This window comes from Salvelinus fontinalis, chromosome 28 (genome assembly GCF_029448725.1).
Source record: "Salvelinus fontinalis isolate EN_2023a chromosome 28, ASM2944872v1, whole genome shotgun sequence".
In the NCBI taxonomy this organism is placed as follows: Eukaryota; Metazoa; Chordata; class Actinopteri; order Salmoniformes; family Salmonidae; genus Salvelinus; species Salvelinus fontinalis.
The window spans coordinates 32851327-32868022 of record NC_074692.1 but is presented as its reverse complement, the minus strand read 5'-3'; the positions used below and the strand labels follow the sequence as shown (position 1 = coordinate 32868022).

The window sequence follows — 16696 nt, the reverse complement described above, 5'->3', positions numbered from 1 at the left end:
GTGTCTCATCCTCTCCTCCTAACCCTGTGTCTCATCCTCTCCTCCTAACCCTGTGTCTCATCCTCTCCTCCTAACCCTGTGTCTCATCCTCTCCTAACCCTGTGTCTCATCCTCTCCTCCTAACCCTGTGTCTCATCCTCTCCTCCTAACCCCGTGTCTCATTCTCTCATCCTAACCATGTGTCTCATCCTCTCCTCCTAACCCTGTGTCTCATCCTCTCCTAACCCTGTGTCTCATCCTCTCCTCCTAACCCTGTGTCTCATTCTCTCATCCTAACCCTGTGTCTCATCCTCTCCTAACCCTGTCCAGGGGAGGTGCGCTGTGAGCCCCCAAACAACCGGCTGGACCGTTTCACAGGAACGTTGACTAACGCTGGTCAGAAATACTCTCTGGACAACAACAAGATCCTGCTGAGGGGCTGCACCCTCAGGAACACAGAGTGGTGCTTCGGACTGGTGCTGTTTGGAGGTGAGAGGTTAGAGGTCAGGACTGGTGCTGTTCGGAGGTGAGAGGTTAAAGTTCAGAACTGGTAGTGTTCGGAGGTGAGAGGTTAGAGGTCAGGACTGGTGCTGTTTGGAGCTGTGAGGTTAAAGGTCAGGACTGGTGCTGTTCGGAGGTGAGAGGTTAAAGGTCAGGACTGGTGCTGTTCGGAGGTGAGAGGTGAGAGGTCAGGACTGGTACAGTTCGGAGGGTGAGAGTTTAGAGGTCAGGACTGGTACAGTTCGGAGGTGAGAGGTTAAAGGTCAGGACTGGTGCTGTTTAGAGGGTGAGAGGATAAAGGTCAAATCCAATAAACTTGTATTTGTCACATTCACCGAATACAACAGGTGTAGACTTTACCATGAAATGCTTGCAGAGGTCAGGACTGGTGCTGGTTCACAGGTCAGTTAACCCCGCCCTCTGCTGGCCAGTATAGATAATAAACTTCAACTGGGAACACCTAACACAGACTGACCAAATGGACATTTTGCTTCTAACCTTTATTAAAAGCTATTCTTCTAAACAATGAGGAAATGTCAATTATCATCTGTTTAGTTTTCTTCTAAATTCTTATTTAATACTAACCCTGTGGTCCGGTTGTGGTCCAGGTCCAGAGACTAAACTGATGCAGAACTGTGGGAAGACCACGTTCAAGAGGACCAGCATCGACCGCCTGATGAACGTGCTCGTCCTTTGTGTGAGTCCAGCAGTTAGACTGTTGTGGGTTTCATCTGTAAATCAATAGATCTGATACAGACGGGGTTTAATGGGAGTTAAGATCTTAATTCTAACATCTATTGGACATCTCTCATTTCCAATGTGGTGTTTTATCTATTACACTGGATTCAGATTAATTATCTATAGTGTCTGTCAACTTTTATATCTTTATCTATTACACTGGGTTCAGTTTAATTATCTATAGTGTCTATCAACCTTTACATCTTTATCTATTACACTGGGTTCAGTTTAATTATCTATAGTGTCTGTCAACCTTTACATCTTTATCTATTACACTGGGTTCAGTTTAATTATCTATAGTGTCTGTCAACCTTTGCATCTCTCTTCTCACCTGTTGACCTCTTGACCTATTGACCCCTCTTTCCCCTGTCAGATCTTTGGCTTCCTGGCATTCATGTGTACGATCCTGGCCATCGGCAACCGGATCTGGGAGCAACGCTGGGGGTCAGAGTTCACGGCCTTTCTGCCCAGACAGGACGGAGTCGACACTCCCTTCTCCTCCTTCCTCACCTTCTGGTCCTACGTTATCATCCTCAACACCGTCGTACCCATCTCCCTCTACGTCAGGTGTGTGTGAGAGAGTCTGTTTTTGTATTGCTGTATTTCTGCCTATTCGAGATACTGTACCTTGCAGAGACGTGTCTGCACTAAGTTTCTACTGTACGTAATGTAATGAATTATTCCTGTGTGTGTGTTGCAGTGTGGAGGTCATCCGTCTGGGCAACAGTTTCTACATCGACTGGGACAGGAAGATGTACCATGCCCGTAGTGACACCCCGGCCAAGGCTCGTACCACCACGCTGAACGAGGAGCTGGGTCAGATCAAATACATCTTCTCGGACAAGACCGGAACACTCACTCAGAACATCATGATCTTCAACAAGTGTTCCATCAACGGGAAGTGCTACGGTGAGGTTCAGATGGTAACTAGGAAGTGCTACGGTGAGGTTCAGATGGTAACTAGGAAGTGCTACGGTGAGGTTCAAATGGTAACTAGGAAGGGCTACGGTGAGGTTCAGATGGTAACTAGGGAAGGGCTATGGTGAGGCTCAGATGGTAACTAGGAAGGGCTACGGTGTGGTTCAGATGGTAACTAGGAAGGGCTATGGTGAGGCTCAGATGGTAACTAAGAAGGGCTACGGTGAAGTTCAGTTGGTAACTAGGAAGTGCTACGGTGAGGTTCAGATGGTAACTAGGAAGGGCTACGGTGAGGCTCAGATGGTAACTAGGCAGGGCTACGGTGAGGTTCAGATGGTAACTAGGAAGGGCTACGGTGAGTTTCAGATGGTAACTAGGAAGTGCTACGGTGTGGTTCAGATGGTAACTAGGAAGGGCTACGGTGAGGTTCAGACGGTAACTAGGAAGGGCTACGGTGAGTTGCAGATGGTAACTAGGAAGGGCTACGGTGAGGTTCAGATGGTAACTAGGAAGGGCTACGGTGAGGTTCAGATGGTAACTAGGAAGTGCTACGGTGAGGTTCAGATGGTAACTAGGAAGGGCTACGGTGAGGTTCAGATGGTAACTAGGAAGGGCTACGGTGAGGTTCAGATGGTAACTAGGAAGGGCTACGGTGAGGTTCAGATGGTAACTAGGAAGGGCTGCGGTGAGGTTCTGATGGTAACAAGGAAGTGCTAAGGTTGAGGTTCAGATGGTAACTAGGAAGGGCTACGGTGAGGTTCAGATGGTAACTACGAAGGGCTACAGTGAGGTTCAGATGGTAACTAGGAAGGGCTACGGTGAGGTTCAGATGGTAACAAGGAAGTGCTACGGTGAGGTTCAGATGGTAACTAGGAAGGGCTACGGTGAGGTTCAGATGGTAACTAGGAAGGGCTACGGTGAGGTTCAGATGGTAACTAGGAAGGGCTACGGTGAGGTTCAGATGGTAACTAGGAAGGGCTACGGTGAGGTTCAGATGGTAACTAGGAAGGGCTACGGTGATGTTCAGATGGTAACTAGGAAGGGCTACGGTGAGGTTCAGATGGTAACTAGGAAGGGCTACGGTGAGGTTCAGATGGTAACTAGGAAGGGCTACGGTGAGGTTCAGATGGTAACTAGGCAGGCATGGAAGCGTGTATGGACGGACACAGAAACCCAGACGCGTGTCGCACACACATGAACACACACACACAATCACAGGCTCGCATGAATCCCTCCTCCATTGTGAAGAACCCCACATGAACTCATCAAGTCTCTATTCTGTTCTCCAGGAGATGTATTTGACTACACTGGCCAGAGATTGGAGATCAACGAGCACACAGAGACAGTGGACTGGTCCTTCAACCCTCTTGCTGACCATCAATTCTCCTTCCATGACCACTCCCTGGTGGAGGCTGTGAAGCTGGAGAATGTGGAGGTCCACTCCTTCTTCAGAACACTGGCCGTCTGTCACACTGTTATGGCTGAGGAGAAGACAGAGGGTGAGGAGAGGAGAGAGGGAGGGAGAGGGAGGGAAGGAGGGGGAGAGGAGGGGGAGGGAGGGGGGTGAGAGGGGAGGGGAGGGAGGGAGAGGAGAGAAGGAGGGAGAGATGGAGGGAGAGAGCGAGGTGGAGGAGAGGAGGGGAGAGGGTGAGGAAAGAGGGAGGGAGGGAGAGAGACCGGAGGGTGAGAAGAGTGGGATGGGGAGACAGATGGGGGGTAGGGATAGAGAGAGAGAGAGTGTTTGTGAAAATGAGGGGCATGTTTGTTTTTGCTTGTTGAGATTATGAAATTGTGTCAGAAAGGGAAGACTGCGTGTTTATCCATATTCATGTATGTATGCAACAGAAAGAGAGAACGATAGCTATGACCACTTCCTCTAACAACAGGAAATGACCTCACTGCCTCTGTACAGGTGAGTTGCTGTACCAGGCCCAGTCACCTGACGAAGGTGCTTTGGTTACCGCAGCGCGCAACTTTGGCTTCGTGTTCCGCTCGCGCACGCCAGAGAGCGTCACCATCGTAGAGATGGGAGAACAACGCAGCTACGAGCTGCTCGCCATCCTCGACTTCAACAATGTCCGCAAGAGGATGTCCGTCATCGGTAAACACAAACCATGAGAGATGTAGCTTCTTTCTCACTGTACTGTGTCTGTAAGGGCTGAAGCCTAACTGTGCGTGTGCGTGCGTGTGTGTGTGTGTGTACTACAGTGCGGAGTCCAGAGGGGAAGCTGTGTCTGTATTGTAAAGGAGCAGACACTATGGTGTATGAGAGGCTGCACCAGTCCTGTACCAAGCTGATGGACGTCACCACTGAACACCTCAACGTAAGAGTGTGTGTGTGTGTGTGTGTGTGTGTGTGTGTGTGTGTGTGTGAGAGAGTGAGTCACGAATAACAAAAAAATAATTACTTGACACATAAGAAATAATTAACAAAAAAAACTGAGCAAACTGGAATGCTATTTGGCCCTAAACAGAGAGTACACTGTGGCAGAATACCTGACCACTGTGACTGACCCAAACTTAAGGAAAGCTTTGACTATGTACAGACTCAGTGAGCATAGCCTTGCTATTGAGATAGGCCGCCATAGGCACACCTGGCTCTCAAGAGAAGACAGGCTATGTGCACACTGCCCACAAAATGAGGTGGAACTGAGCTGCATTTCCTCACCTCCTGCCAAATGTATGACCATATTAGAGACACATATTTCCCTCAGATTACACAGACACACAAATAATTTGAAAACAAATCCAATTTTGATAAACTCCCATATCTACTGGGTGAAATACCACAGTGTGCCATCACAGCAGGTAGATATGTGACCTGTTGCCACAAGAAAAGAGCAACCAGTGAAGAACAAACATCATTTTAAATACAACCCATATTTATTTATATTTATTTTCCCTTTTTACTTTAACTATTTGCACATCGTTACAACACTGTATATAGACATAATATGACATTTGAAATATCCTTATTCTTTCATAACTTCTGTGATTGTAATGTTTACTGTTCATTTTTTATTGTTTATTTCACTTTAGTTTATTATCTATTTAACTTGATTTGGCAATGTAAACATATGTGGGGGTGGTGGTGGGGGGTTAAGGTTAGGGGTGGGGGGGGGGGGGTATTTATGTCTGTACATGTGTTAGTCTGTATGCCTATCTGTCTCTCTCCCTCCCCGTGCATCTGTTATAGAAGGTCATATCCTCTTTTCACCATCCTGATCTCCCGACATGACACTCTGTTAAAACGAAACGAGAGCACAGTGGTCAGAGTGGTGGATCACGTCAAAAACGTAAACGTAACGTAAAGAACAACAAAAATGCAACGTGTGTGTATCGTGTGTGTGTCCTGTCCATGCAGGAGTATGCTGGTGAGGGCCTGCGGACCCTGGCTTTGGCCTATAAGGACTTGGATGAGGAGTATTTTAGCAGGTGGAAACAGCGCCACCATGAGGCCAGCACAGCCCTGGAGGACCGAGAGGACAAGCTAGACCTGCTCTATGAGGAGATAGAGAAAGACCTGGTGGTAGGAAGGCTTTAACACTGAACCAGGAACAGCTTTAGTTTTTACATTCTGATAAAGAGTAATGATGGTAGGAATGATTTAATTTCTCTCTCTCTCTCTCTCTCTCTCTCTCTCTCTCTCTCTCTCTCTCTCTCTCTCTCTCTCTCTCTCTCTCTCTCTCTCTCTCTCTCTCTCTCTGTGTGCGTGTGCGTGCATGTGCGTGTGCGTGTGCGTGTGCGTGTGCGTGTGCGTGTGCGTGTGTGTGTGTGTGTGTGTGTGTGTGTAGTTGCTGGGAGCTACAGCCATAGAGGATAAGCTCCAGGATGGTGTGCCACAGACCATCGAGCAGCTCGCCAAAGCTGACATCAAGATCTGGGTGCTCACCGGCGACAAACAGGGTTAGTCAATCAATCAATCAATCAAAGATACAGGGTTAGTCAATCAATCAATCAACGAAACAGGGTTAGTCACCAAGCAACTTTTCTAACCTTATCTATCTAACCTTAACTGTCCAACATTACCTCTAACATTATCATCTAACATTACCTATCTAACCGTACCTCTAGCATTATCTATCTAGCATTATCTCTATCATTATCTAACCACATTTCTAACATTATCTAACATTATCTATCTAACATTATCTAACCGTATCTCTAAATATTATCTATCTAACATTATCTATCTAACATTATCTATCTAACCTTATCCATCTAACCTTAACTGTCTAACAGTATCTATCTAACCTTACCTCTAACATTATCTATCTAACCTTCTCTAACAGTATCTAACATTAACTGTCTAACATTATCTCTATCATTATCTAACTTTAACTGTCTAACATTATCTATCTAACCTTCTCTAACAGTATCTAGCCTTAACTGTCTAACATTATCTATCTAAACTTACCTCTAACCTTATCTATCTAGTCTTATCTCTAACATTACCTCTAACATTATCTATCTAACATTACCTCTAACCTTATCTATCCAGCCTTATCTATCTAAACGAATCTATATAACCGTATCTATCCAGCCTTATCTATCTAACCTTACCTCTAACCTTATCTATCCAGCCTTATCTATCTAACCTTACCTCTAACCTTATCTATCCAGCCTTATCTATCTAAACTTACCTCTAATCTTAAATCTATCTCTAACCCTCTATTCTGGTCTAACCATGGTTGCGTTCCAGGACGACTACATTGCAGTCTCGCTATGTTAAACACCTATCCATGCAATGTGAGATCTGGCAGGCGACTGCAATGTAGTCAGCCTGGAACACGAACAATATACATTTAACTCTGTCCTTGTCACTGTTTGTCTCAACCAATTACATTGTGTGTTGTTGTCATGTGACAGAGACGGCGGAGAACATTGGCTACTCGTGCAACATGCTGCGTGAGGAGATGAACGACATCTTCATCGTGTCGGCCAACAACCCGGATGATGTCAGACAGGAACTGAGGTCAGAGGAAGTGACACCATAACCACAAAACCCTGCCCACAATGACCCCAATGCTAACACCCTGTGTGCAGGATTTACTCCAACCCTGCACTAATACATCTTATTCAACTAATCATGGCCTGGAAGACTGATTAGTTGATTATTTGAATCAGGTGTGCTATAGCTGAATTGGAACAAAACCTGTCATTAATGTAGCTCTTCTAGAACCAGAATCGCCCACCACATGTTGATAACATAGACATGATGGAATAGTATGAGATGACAGGAACTGTTTTGGTGTTGAACCAGGAATATGTTGAGCACCATGAAACCAGGTGCAGAGGAGGAGGCCATCTTCATGCCAGAGAGGACTTTGGGCAACAAGCCAAAGGTGGTCAGGGATGAGGAGGTGAACGGGGAGTACGGGCTGGTCATCAACGGACACAGTCTGGTGAGAAACACAAAGACACTGTTTTACAGTAACATTTCTCCAGGTATTTACTGGGACACTGTTTTACAGTACCTTTTCTCCAGGTATTTACTGGGACACTGTTTTACAGTACTGTTTCTCCTGTTATTTACTGGGACACTGTTTTACAGTACTGCTTCTCCTGTTATTTACTGGGACACTGTTTTACAGTACTGTTTCTCCTGTTATTTACTGGGACACTGTTTTACAGTACTGTTTCTCCTGTTATTTACTGGGACACTGTTTTACAGTACTGTTTCTCCTGTTATTTACTGGGACACTGTTTTACAGTACTGTTTCACCAGGTATTTACTGGGACACTGTTTTACAGTACTGTTTCTCCTGGTATTTACTGGGACACTGTTTACAGTACTGTTTCTCCTGGTATTTACTGGGACACTGTTTTACAGTACTGTTTCTCCTGGTATTTACTGGGACACTGTTTTACAGTACTGTTTCTCCTGGTATTTACTGGGACACTGTTTACAGTACTGTTTCTCCTGGTATTTACTGGGACACTGTTTTACGGTACTGTTTCACCAGGTATTTACTGGGACAGTGGGTACTTTCTGGTGCTTCAACTAATCCACCAAATTGGTAACTTTCTTTAGAACAGTTTTTTCTCAATCAGGGTCCCAGAGACCACTGGCTTTCCTTCCTTCTTTCCTATTCTATTTTATTCTAGTCAGGCCTACCCTCAGACCCCCCCCCCCCCCCATCAGGCCTACCATCTAACCTCCTCTCCTCCCCATCAGGCCTACCATCTAACCTCCTCTCCTCCCCATCAGGCCTACTATCTAACCCCCTCCCCCATCAGGCCTACTATCTAACCCCCCCCCCCCCCCCATCAGGCCTACTATCTAACCTCCTCTCCCCCCCATCAGGCCTACTATCTAACCTCCTCTCTCCCCCATCAGGCCTACTATCTAACATCCTCTATCTCCCTATCAGGCCTACCATCTAACCCCCCCCCCCCCATCAGGCCTACTATCTAACATCCTCTCCCCCCATCAGGCCTACCATCTAACCTCCTCTCCCCCCCATCAGGCCTACCATCTAACATCCTCTCCCCCCCATCAGGCCTACTATCTAACATCCTCTCCCCCCCATCAGGCCTACCATCTAACATCCTCTATCTCCCCATCAGGCCTACCATCTAACATCCTCTATCTCCCCATCAGGCCTACCATCTAACATCCTCTATCTCCCCATCAGGCCTACCATCTAACATCCTCTATCTCCCCATCAGGCCTACCATCTAACATCCTCTATCTCCCCATCAGGCCTACCATCTAACATCCTCTATCTCCCCATCAGGCCTACTATCTAACCCCCCCCCCCCCCCCCCCATCAGGCCTACTATCTAACCTCCTCTTTCCCCCATCAGGCCTACTATCTAACCTCCTCTCCCCCCCATCAGGCCTACCATCTAACATCCTCTCTCCCCCCATCAGGCCTACTATCTAGCCTCCTCTCTCCCCCCATCAGGCCTACCATCTAACCTCCTCTCCCCCCCCATCAGGCCTACCATCTAACCTCCTCTCCCCCCCCATCAGGCCTACCATCTAACCTCCTCTCCCCCCCCATCAGGCCTACCATCTAACCTCCTCTCCCCCCCCATCAGGCCTACTATCTAACCTCCTCTCTCCCCCCATCAGGCCTACTATCTAGCCTCCTCTCTCCCCCCATCAGGTCTACCATATAACCTCCTCTCCCCCCCCATCAGGCCTACTATCTAGCCTCCTCTCTCCCCCCATCAGGCCTACCATCTAGCCTCCTCTCTCCCCCCATCAGGCCTACCATCTAACCTCCTCTCCCCCCCCATCAGGCCTACTATCTAACCTCCTCTCCTCCCCATCTGGCCTACTATCTAACATCCTCTTTCTCCCCATCAGGCCTACCATCTAACATCCTCTATCTCCCCATCAGGCCTATGCCCTGGAGCATAGCATGGAGCTGCTGTTCCTGCGTACAGCCTGTCTGTGTAAGACAGTGATCTGCTGTAGAGTGACTCCACTACAGAAAGCCCAGGTGGTTGAGCTGGTCAAGAAATACAAACAGGCTGTCACTCTGGCCATAGGCGACGGGGCCAATGACGTCAGCATGATTAAAGGTAAAAAGAAATTGATAATAAAAAAATTGTGATAATAAGAAGATTGTGGGAGCTGTTCTGTTAGATTTCAGTGCAGCCTATGATATTATTGACCATAACCTGTTTTTGAGTAAACTTATGTGTTTGTTGATTCAGAGATATCTATCTAATAGAACTCAAAGAAATCCTTTTAATGTAAGCTTCTCTAATGTCAAGTGTGGTGTACCGCAGGGCACCTCTCTAGGCCCTCTACCAATGACCTGCCCTTGGCATTAAAAAAGCATGTGTGTCCATGTATGCTGGTGATTCAACCATAAACGCATCAGCAACCACAGCTAATGAAGTCTCTAAAACCCTTAACAAAGAATTGCAGTCTGTTTTTGAATGGGTGCACAATAATAAACTGGTCCAGAACATCTCTAAAACTAAGAGCATTGTATATGGTACAAATCATTCCCTAAGATCTAGACCTCAGCTGAATCGACTAATGAATGGTGTGGCTATTGAACACATTGAGGAGACTAAATTCTTTGGTGTTACCTTAGATTGTAAACTGTCATGGTCCAAACATATAGTTTCAATGGTTGTAAAGATGGTTGCAAGGAAAGACCGAGTTAAGCTGCAGCTGGCCCAGAACAGAGCGGCACGTCTTGCTCTTCATTGTAATCAGAGGGCTGATATAAATACTATGCTGCCAGTCTCTCTTGGCTAAGAGTTGAGGAGAGACTGACTGCATCACTTTTTTTTTTAATAAGAAACATTAATGCGTAGAAAATACCAAAATTGTTTGCATAGTCAATTTACACACAGCTCTGCCACCAGGGGTCTTTTCACAGTCCTCAAATCCAGAACAAATTCACAAAAGTGTACAGTATTATATAGAGCCATTATTTCATGGAACTCTGTTCCATCTCATATTGCTAAAATAAAAAGGCAAACCTGGTTTCAGAAAACAGATAAAGCAACCCCTCATGGCACAACGCCTCTCCCCTATTTGACCTAGATAGTTTGTGTGTATGATTAGATGTTTTTTTTTAAAATGTATGTCGTTTTGTCCTTGAGCTGTTCTTGTCTATTAATGTTGTCATGTTTCATGTTCTGTGTGGACCCCCGGGAAGAGTCCCAAACGGCACCCTATTTCAATACTTAAGACATAGCTGACTCTACCAGTGGGTGTGTATATATATATATTAAAATTCACAAGTTCTCTCTCATATATATATATGAATATATAACTTGTGAATTTTAAAGAACGTTAAGCCTGGTGGTCCTGAAAAATGCTGATCTTTTCTCTTCCACCTCTATCCCTTTCTCTCTCTTTCTCCTTCCTGCCCTCTCTCTCCATTCTCCATTCTCCTCCTCCTCTACCTCCCCTCTCTCGCCGTCCCTCCCCTCTCTCTCGCCCTCCTCCCCCCTCTCTCTCACCCTCCTCCCCCCTCTCTCTCGCCCTCCTCCCCCTCTCTCTCGCCCTCCTCCCCCCCTCTCTCGCCCTCCTCCCCCCCTCTCTCGCCCTCCTCCCCCCTCTCTCTCTCTTGTCCTCCTCCCCCACACTCTCTCGCCCTCCTCCCCTCTCTCGCCCTCCTCTCCACTCTCTCTCACCATCCTCCCCCCTTTATCGCCCTCCTCCTCCACCTCTCACTTCCTTCCCACTCTCTTCCTCCCCTCTCTCGCCCTCCTCCCCCCTCTCCCTCTCTCTCTCCCCCCTCCCCCCCTCTCTCTCTCCCCCCTCCTCTCTCTCCAGCTGCTCATATAGGTGTAGGTATAAGCGGTCAGGAAGGGATGCAGGCGGTTCTGTCCTCAGACTACTCCTTCGCTCAGTTCCGCTTCCTAGAGGTAAGAGCGCCACACACCAGGGACCTTTTACCTTATTTTATTCATCTTTTTTATTATTTGTTTTTATTGTTTGAATTTAGTTGTTTTACTGTAAAGTGTGGAGCCATTTAAAATGTTCTCTACAGCGCCTCCTCCTGGTCCACGGCCGCTGGTCCTACCTGAGGATGTGTAAGTTCCTGCGCTACTTCTTCTACAAGAACTTCACCTTTACCTTCGTCCACTTCTGGTACGCCTTCTTCTGCGGCTTCTCAGCACAGGTAAGAGGGAGAGGGGAGAGAGAGACGAGGGGGAGGGGGGGGGAGAGACCCTCTCATGGTTTTTATTTCTACAACTCTATCCAACCCTTCACCCAATTCAACTCCTGCAGTATATACCTATTGTATGTACAGTCTATACCTATTGTATGTACAGTCTATACCTATTGTATGTACAGTCTATACCTATTGTATGTTCAGTCTATACCTATTGTATGTTCAGTCTATACCTATTGTATGTTCAGTCTATACCTATTGTATGTTCAGTCTATACCTATTGTATGTTCAGTCTATACCTATTGTATGTACAGTCTATACCTATTGATTGTACAGTATACACATATTTCCGTAAACAACTATTCAGTGTTCACATCAATTTTCATGTCATTTTTCATGTCTTCCAGACGGTCTATGATGAGTGGTTCATCACTCTGTATAACCTGGTCTACACAGCACTTCCTGTACTGGGCATGAGTCTGTTTGACCAGGTAAGAGAACACAGCACTTCCTGTACTGGGCATGAGTCTGTTTGACCAGGTAAAAGAACACAGCACTTCCTGTACTGGGCATGAGTCTGTTTGACCAGGTAAAAGAACACAGCACTTCCTGTACTGGGCATGAGTCTGTTTGACCAGGTAAAAGATCACAGCACTTCCTGTACTGGGCATGAGTCTGTTTGACCAGGTAAAAGAACACAGCACTTCCTGTACTGGGCATGAGTCTGTTTGACCAGGTAAGAGAACACAGCACTTCCTGTACTGGGCATGAGTCTGTTTGACCAGGTAAAAAAACACAGCATTACCTATATTAACTCTACCTACATGTACATACTACCCCAACTAACCAGTGCCCCCGCACATTGACTCTGTACCGTAATACACTGTATATAGCCTCCACATTGACTCTGTACCGTAATACCCTGTATATAGCCTCCCCATTGACTCTGTACCGTAATACCCTGTATATAGCCTCCCCATTGACTCTGTACCGTAATACACTGTATATAACATCCACGTTGACTCTGTACCGGCACCCCCCTGTATATATTGTTATTTTTTACTGCTCCTCTTTAATTACTTGTTACTTTTATCTCTTATTCTTATCCAAATTTTTTTAAACTGCACTGTCGGTTAATGGCTCATAAGTAAGCATTTCACTGTAAGGTATACACCTGTTGTATTCGGCGAATATGACAAATACAATTTGATTTGATTTGACTAGGCATGAGTCTGTTTGACCAGGTAAGAGAACACAGCATTACCAGTGTATCTATATCTGTCTCCCTCTGGTGTCCAGGACGTGAATGACATGTGGAGTTTCCAGCACCCCAATCTGTACGTTCCAGGCCAGCTGAATCAGTACTTCAGCAAGACAGCCTTCTTTAAGTGTGCCCTCCACAGCGTCTACAGCTCTGTAGTGCTATTCTTCATCCCCTACGCTGCCATGTACGACACGGTCCGAGACGACGGGCGAGACATTGCTGACTACCAGTCCTTCGCCCTGCTGGCCCAGACCTGTCTGGTCATCACCGTCTGCATACAGGTACAGTACAGTACAACACAGTCAACTACTGGAAACATACACCAAGGTAGAATCTCTGAACTGTGAGTTCATCGGGATATGTTAACTTCCTGTACCTGGCCTGACTGAACAGCCAACGGTCTGTCCATGTGGACAGTTGTTTGTCCGTCTGTTTGTCCGTCTTTGGTGTTTATTCGTTAGTTATATATTCTCATTTGTCTATTTGCTGCATCTCGCAAGAGGACGGTCCTAACCCCCCCCCCCCCTCCCTGTAGCTGTGTCTGGACATGTCCTACTGGACAGCGGTCAACCAGGTCTTTGTGTGGGGGAGTCTGGCCATGTACTTTGTTGTCACCTTCAGCATGTACAGTAACGGCACGCATATCAACTTCCCTGCGTCCTTCCCCTTCATCGGTGAGCCATCACAACACTACACTACAACCCTACAACACTACACAACACTACACTACACTACAACCCTACAACACTACACTACACAACACTACACTACAACCCTACACATCACAACACTACACTACACTACAACCCTACAACACTACACTACACTACACTACCCTACAACACTACACTACAACCCTACACAACACTACACTACCCTACAACCCTACACAACACTACACTACCCTACAACCCTACAACACTACATTACCCTACACAACACTACACTACAACCCTACAACACTACATTACCCTACAACACTACAACCCTACAACACTACATTACCCTACAACACTACATTACCCTACAACACTACATTACCCTACACAACACTACATTACCCTACAACACTACATTACCCTACACAACACTACACTACAACCCTACAACACTACACTACAGCCCTACACTACACTACAACCCTACAACACTACAACACTACAACCCTACACAACACTACAACCCTACACAACACTACATTACCCTACACAACACTACATTACACTACAACCCTACAACACTACAACCCTACAACACTACAACCCTACACAACACTACACTACAACCCTACACTACAACCCTACACTACCCTACAACCCTACACAACACTACCCTACAACCCTACACAACACTACACTACAACCCTACACTACAACCCTACACTACCCTACAACCCTACACAACACTACCCTACAACCCTACAACACTACCCTACAACCCTACAACACTACCATACAACCCTACAACACTACCCTACAACCCTACACAACACTACCCTACAACCCTACACAACACTACCCTACAACACTACAACACTACCCTACAACACTACCCTACAACCCTACAACACTACCCTACAACCCTACAACACTACCCTACAACCCTACACAACACTACCCTACAACCCTACAACACTACCCTACAACCCTACAACACTACCCTACAACCCTACAACACTACCCTACAACCCTACACAACACTACCATACAACCCTACAACACTACCCTACAACCCTACACAACACTACCCTACAACCCTACAACACTACCCTACAACCCTACAACACTACCCTACAACCCTACAACACTACCCTACAACCCTACACAACACTACCATACAACCCTACACAACACTACCCTACAACCCTACAACACTACCCTACAACCCTACAACACTACCATACAACCCTACAACACTACCCTACAACCCTACACAACACTACCATACAACCCTACACAACACTACCCTACAACCCTACAACACTACCCTACAACCCTACAACACTACCCTACAACCCTACAACACTACCCTACAACCCTACACAACACTACCCTACAACCCTACACAAAACTACCATACAACACTACCCTACAACCCTACAACACTACCCTACAACCCTACACAACACTACCATACAACCCTACACAACACTACCCTACAACCCTACAACACTACCCTACAACCCTACACAACACTACCATACAACCCTACACAACACTACCCTACAACCCTACAACACTACCCTACAACCCTACAACACTACCCTACAACCCTACAACACTACCCTACAACCCTACACAACACTACCATACAACCCTACACAACACTACCATACAACCCTACACAACACTACCCTACAACCCTACAACACTACCCTACAACCCTACAACACTACCCTACAACCCTACAACACTACCCTACAACCCTACACAACACTACCCTACAACCCTACACAACACTACCCTACAACCCTACACAACACTACCCTACAACCCTACAACACTACCCTACAACCTTACAACACTACCCTACAACCCTACAACACTACCCTACAACCCTACAACACTACCCTACAACCCTACAACACTACCCTACAACCCTACAACACTACCCTACAACCCTACAACACTACCCTACAACCCTACAACACTACCATACAACCCTACAACACTACCCTACAACCCTACAACACTACCCTACAACCCTACACAACACTACCCTACAACACTACCCTACAACCCTACAACACTACCCTACAACCCTACAACACTACCCTACAACCCTACACAACACTACCCTACAACCCTACACAACACTACCCTACAACCCTACAACACTACCCTACAACCCTACAACACTACCCTACAACCCTACACAACACTACCATACAACCCTACACAACACTACCCTACAACCCTACAACACTACCCTACAACCCTACAACACTACCCTACAACCCTACACAACACTACCATACAACCCTACACAACACTACCCTACAACCCTACAACACTACCCTACAACCTTACAACACTACCCTACAACCCTACAACACTACCCTACAACCCTACACAACACTACCCTACAACCCTACACAACACTACCCTACAACCCTACAACACTACCCTACAACCCTACACAACACTACCATACAACCCTACACAACACTACCCTACAACCCTACAACACTACCCTACAACCTTACAACACTACCCTACAACCCTACAACACTACCCTACAACCCTACACAACACTACCCTACAACCCTACACAACACTACCCTACAACCCTACACAACACTACCCTACAACCCTACAACACTACCCTACAACCCTACAACACTACCCTACAACCTTACAACACTACCCTACAACCCTACACAACACTACCCTACAACCCCACACAACACTACCCTACAACCCTACAACACTACCCTACAACCCTACAACACTACCCTACAACCCTACAACACTACCCTACAACCCTACAACACTACCCTACAACCCTACAACACTACCCTACAACCCTACAACACTACCCTACAACCCTACAACACTACCCTACAACCCTACAACACTACCATACAACCCTACACAACACTACCCTACAACCCTACACAACACTACCCTACAACCCTACACAACACTACCCTACAACCCTACAACACTACCCTACAACCTTACACAACACTACCCTA

At 46.5% G+C, this 16696-nt stretch overlaps 1 protein-coding gene across 3 annotated transcripts in view; it reads left to right on the top strand.

The window, feature by feature from the left end:
• The window catches only part of LOC129826604 (probable phospholipid-transporting ATPase IM), a 49366-nt gene that overhangs the window by 26835 nt on the left and 5835 nt on the right, over positions 1–16696 (top strand). For all 3 annotated transcript variants that reach the window (XM_055887509.1, XM_055887510.1, XM_055887511.1), the window contains 17 exons: positions 310–468; positions 1089–1177; positions 1592–1785; positions 1919–2127; positions 3426–3635; positions 4049–4237; positions 4345–4460; positions 5501–5665; positions 5931–6042; positions 7006–7111; positions 7400–7541; positions 9489–9672; positions 11393–11484; positions 11610–11741; positions 12143–12226; positions 13035–13280; positions 13535–13673. In XM_055887509.1, the coding sequence (XP_055743484.1) occupies positions 310–468; positions 1089–1177; positions 1592–1785; positions 1919–2127; positions 3426–3635; positions 4049–4237; positions 4345–4460; positions 5501–5665; positions 5931–6042; positions 7006–7111; positions 7400–7541; positions 9489–9672; positions 11393–11484; positions 11610–11741; positions 12143–12226; positions 13035–13280; positions 13535–13673 (2568 nt within the window). The remainder of the gene's footprint in view (positions 1–309; positions 469–1088; positions 1178–1591; positions 1786–1918; positions 2128–3425; positions 3636–4048; positions 4238–4344; positions 4461–5500; positions 5666–5930; positions 6043–7005; positions 7112–7399; positions 7542–9488; positions 9673–11392; positions 11485–11609; positions 11742–12142; positions 12227–13034; positions 13281–13534; positions 13674–16696) is intronic.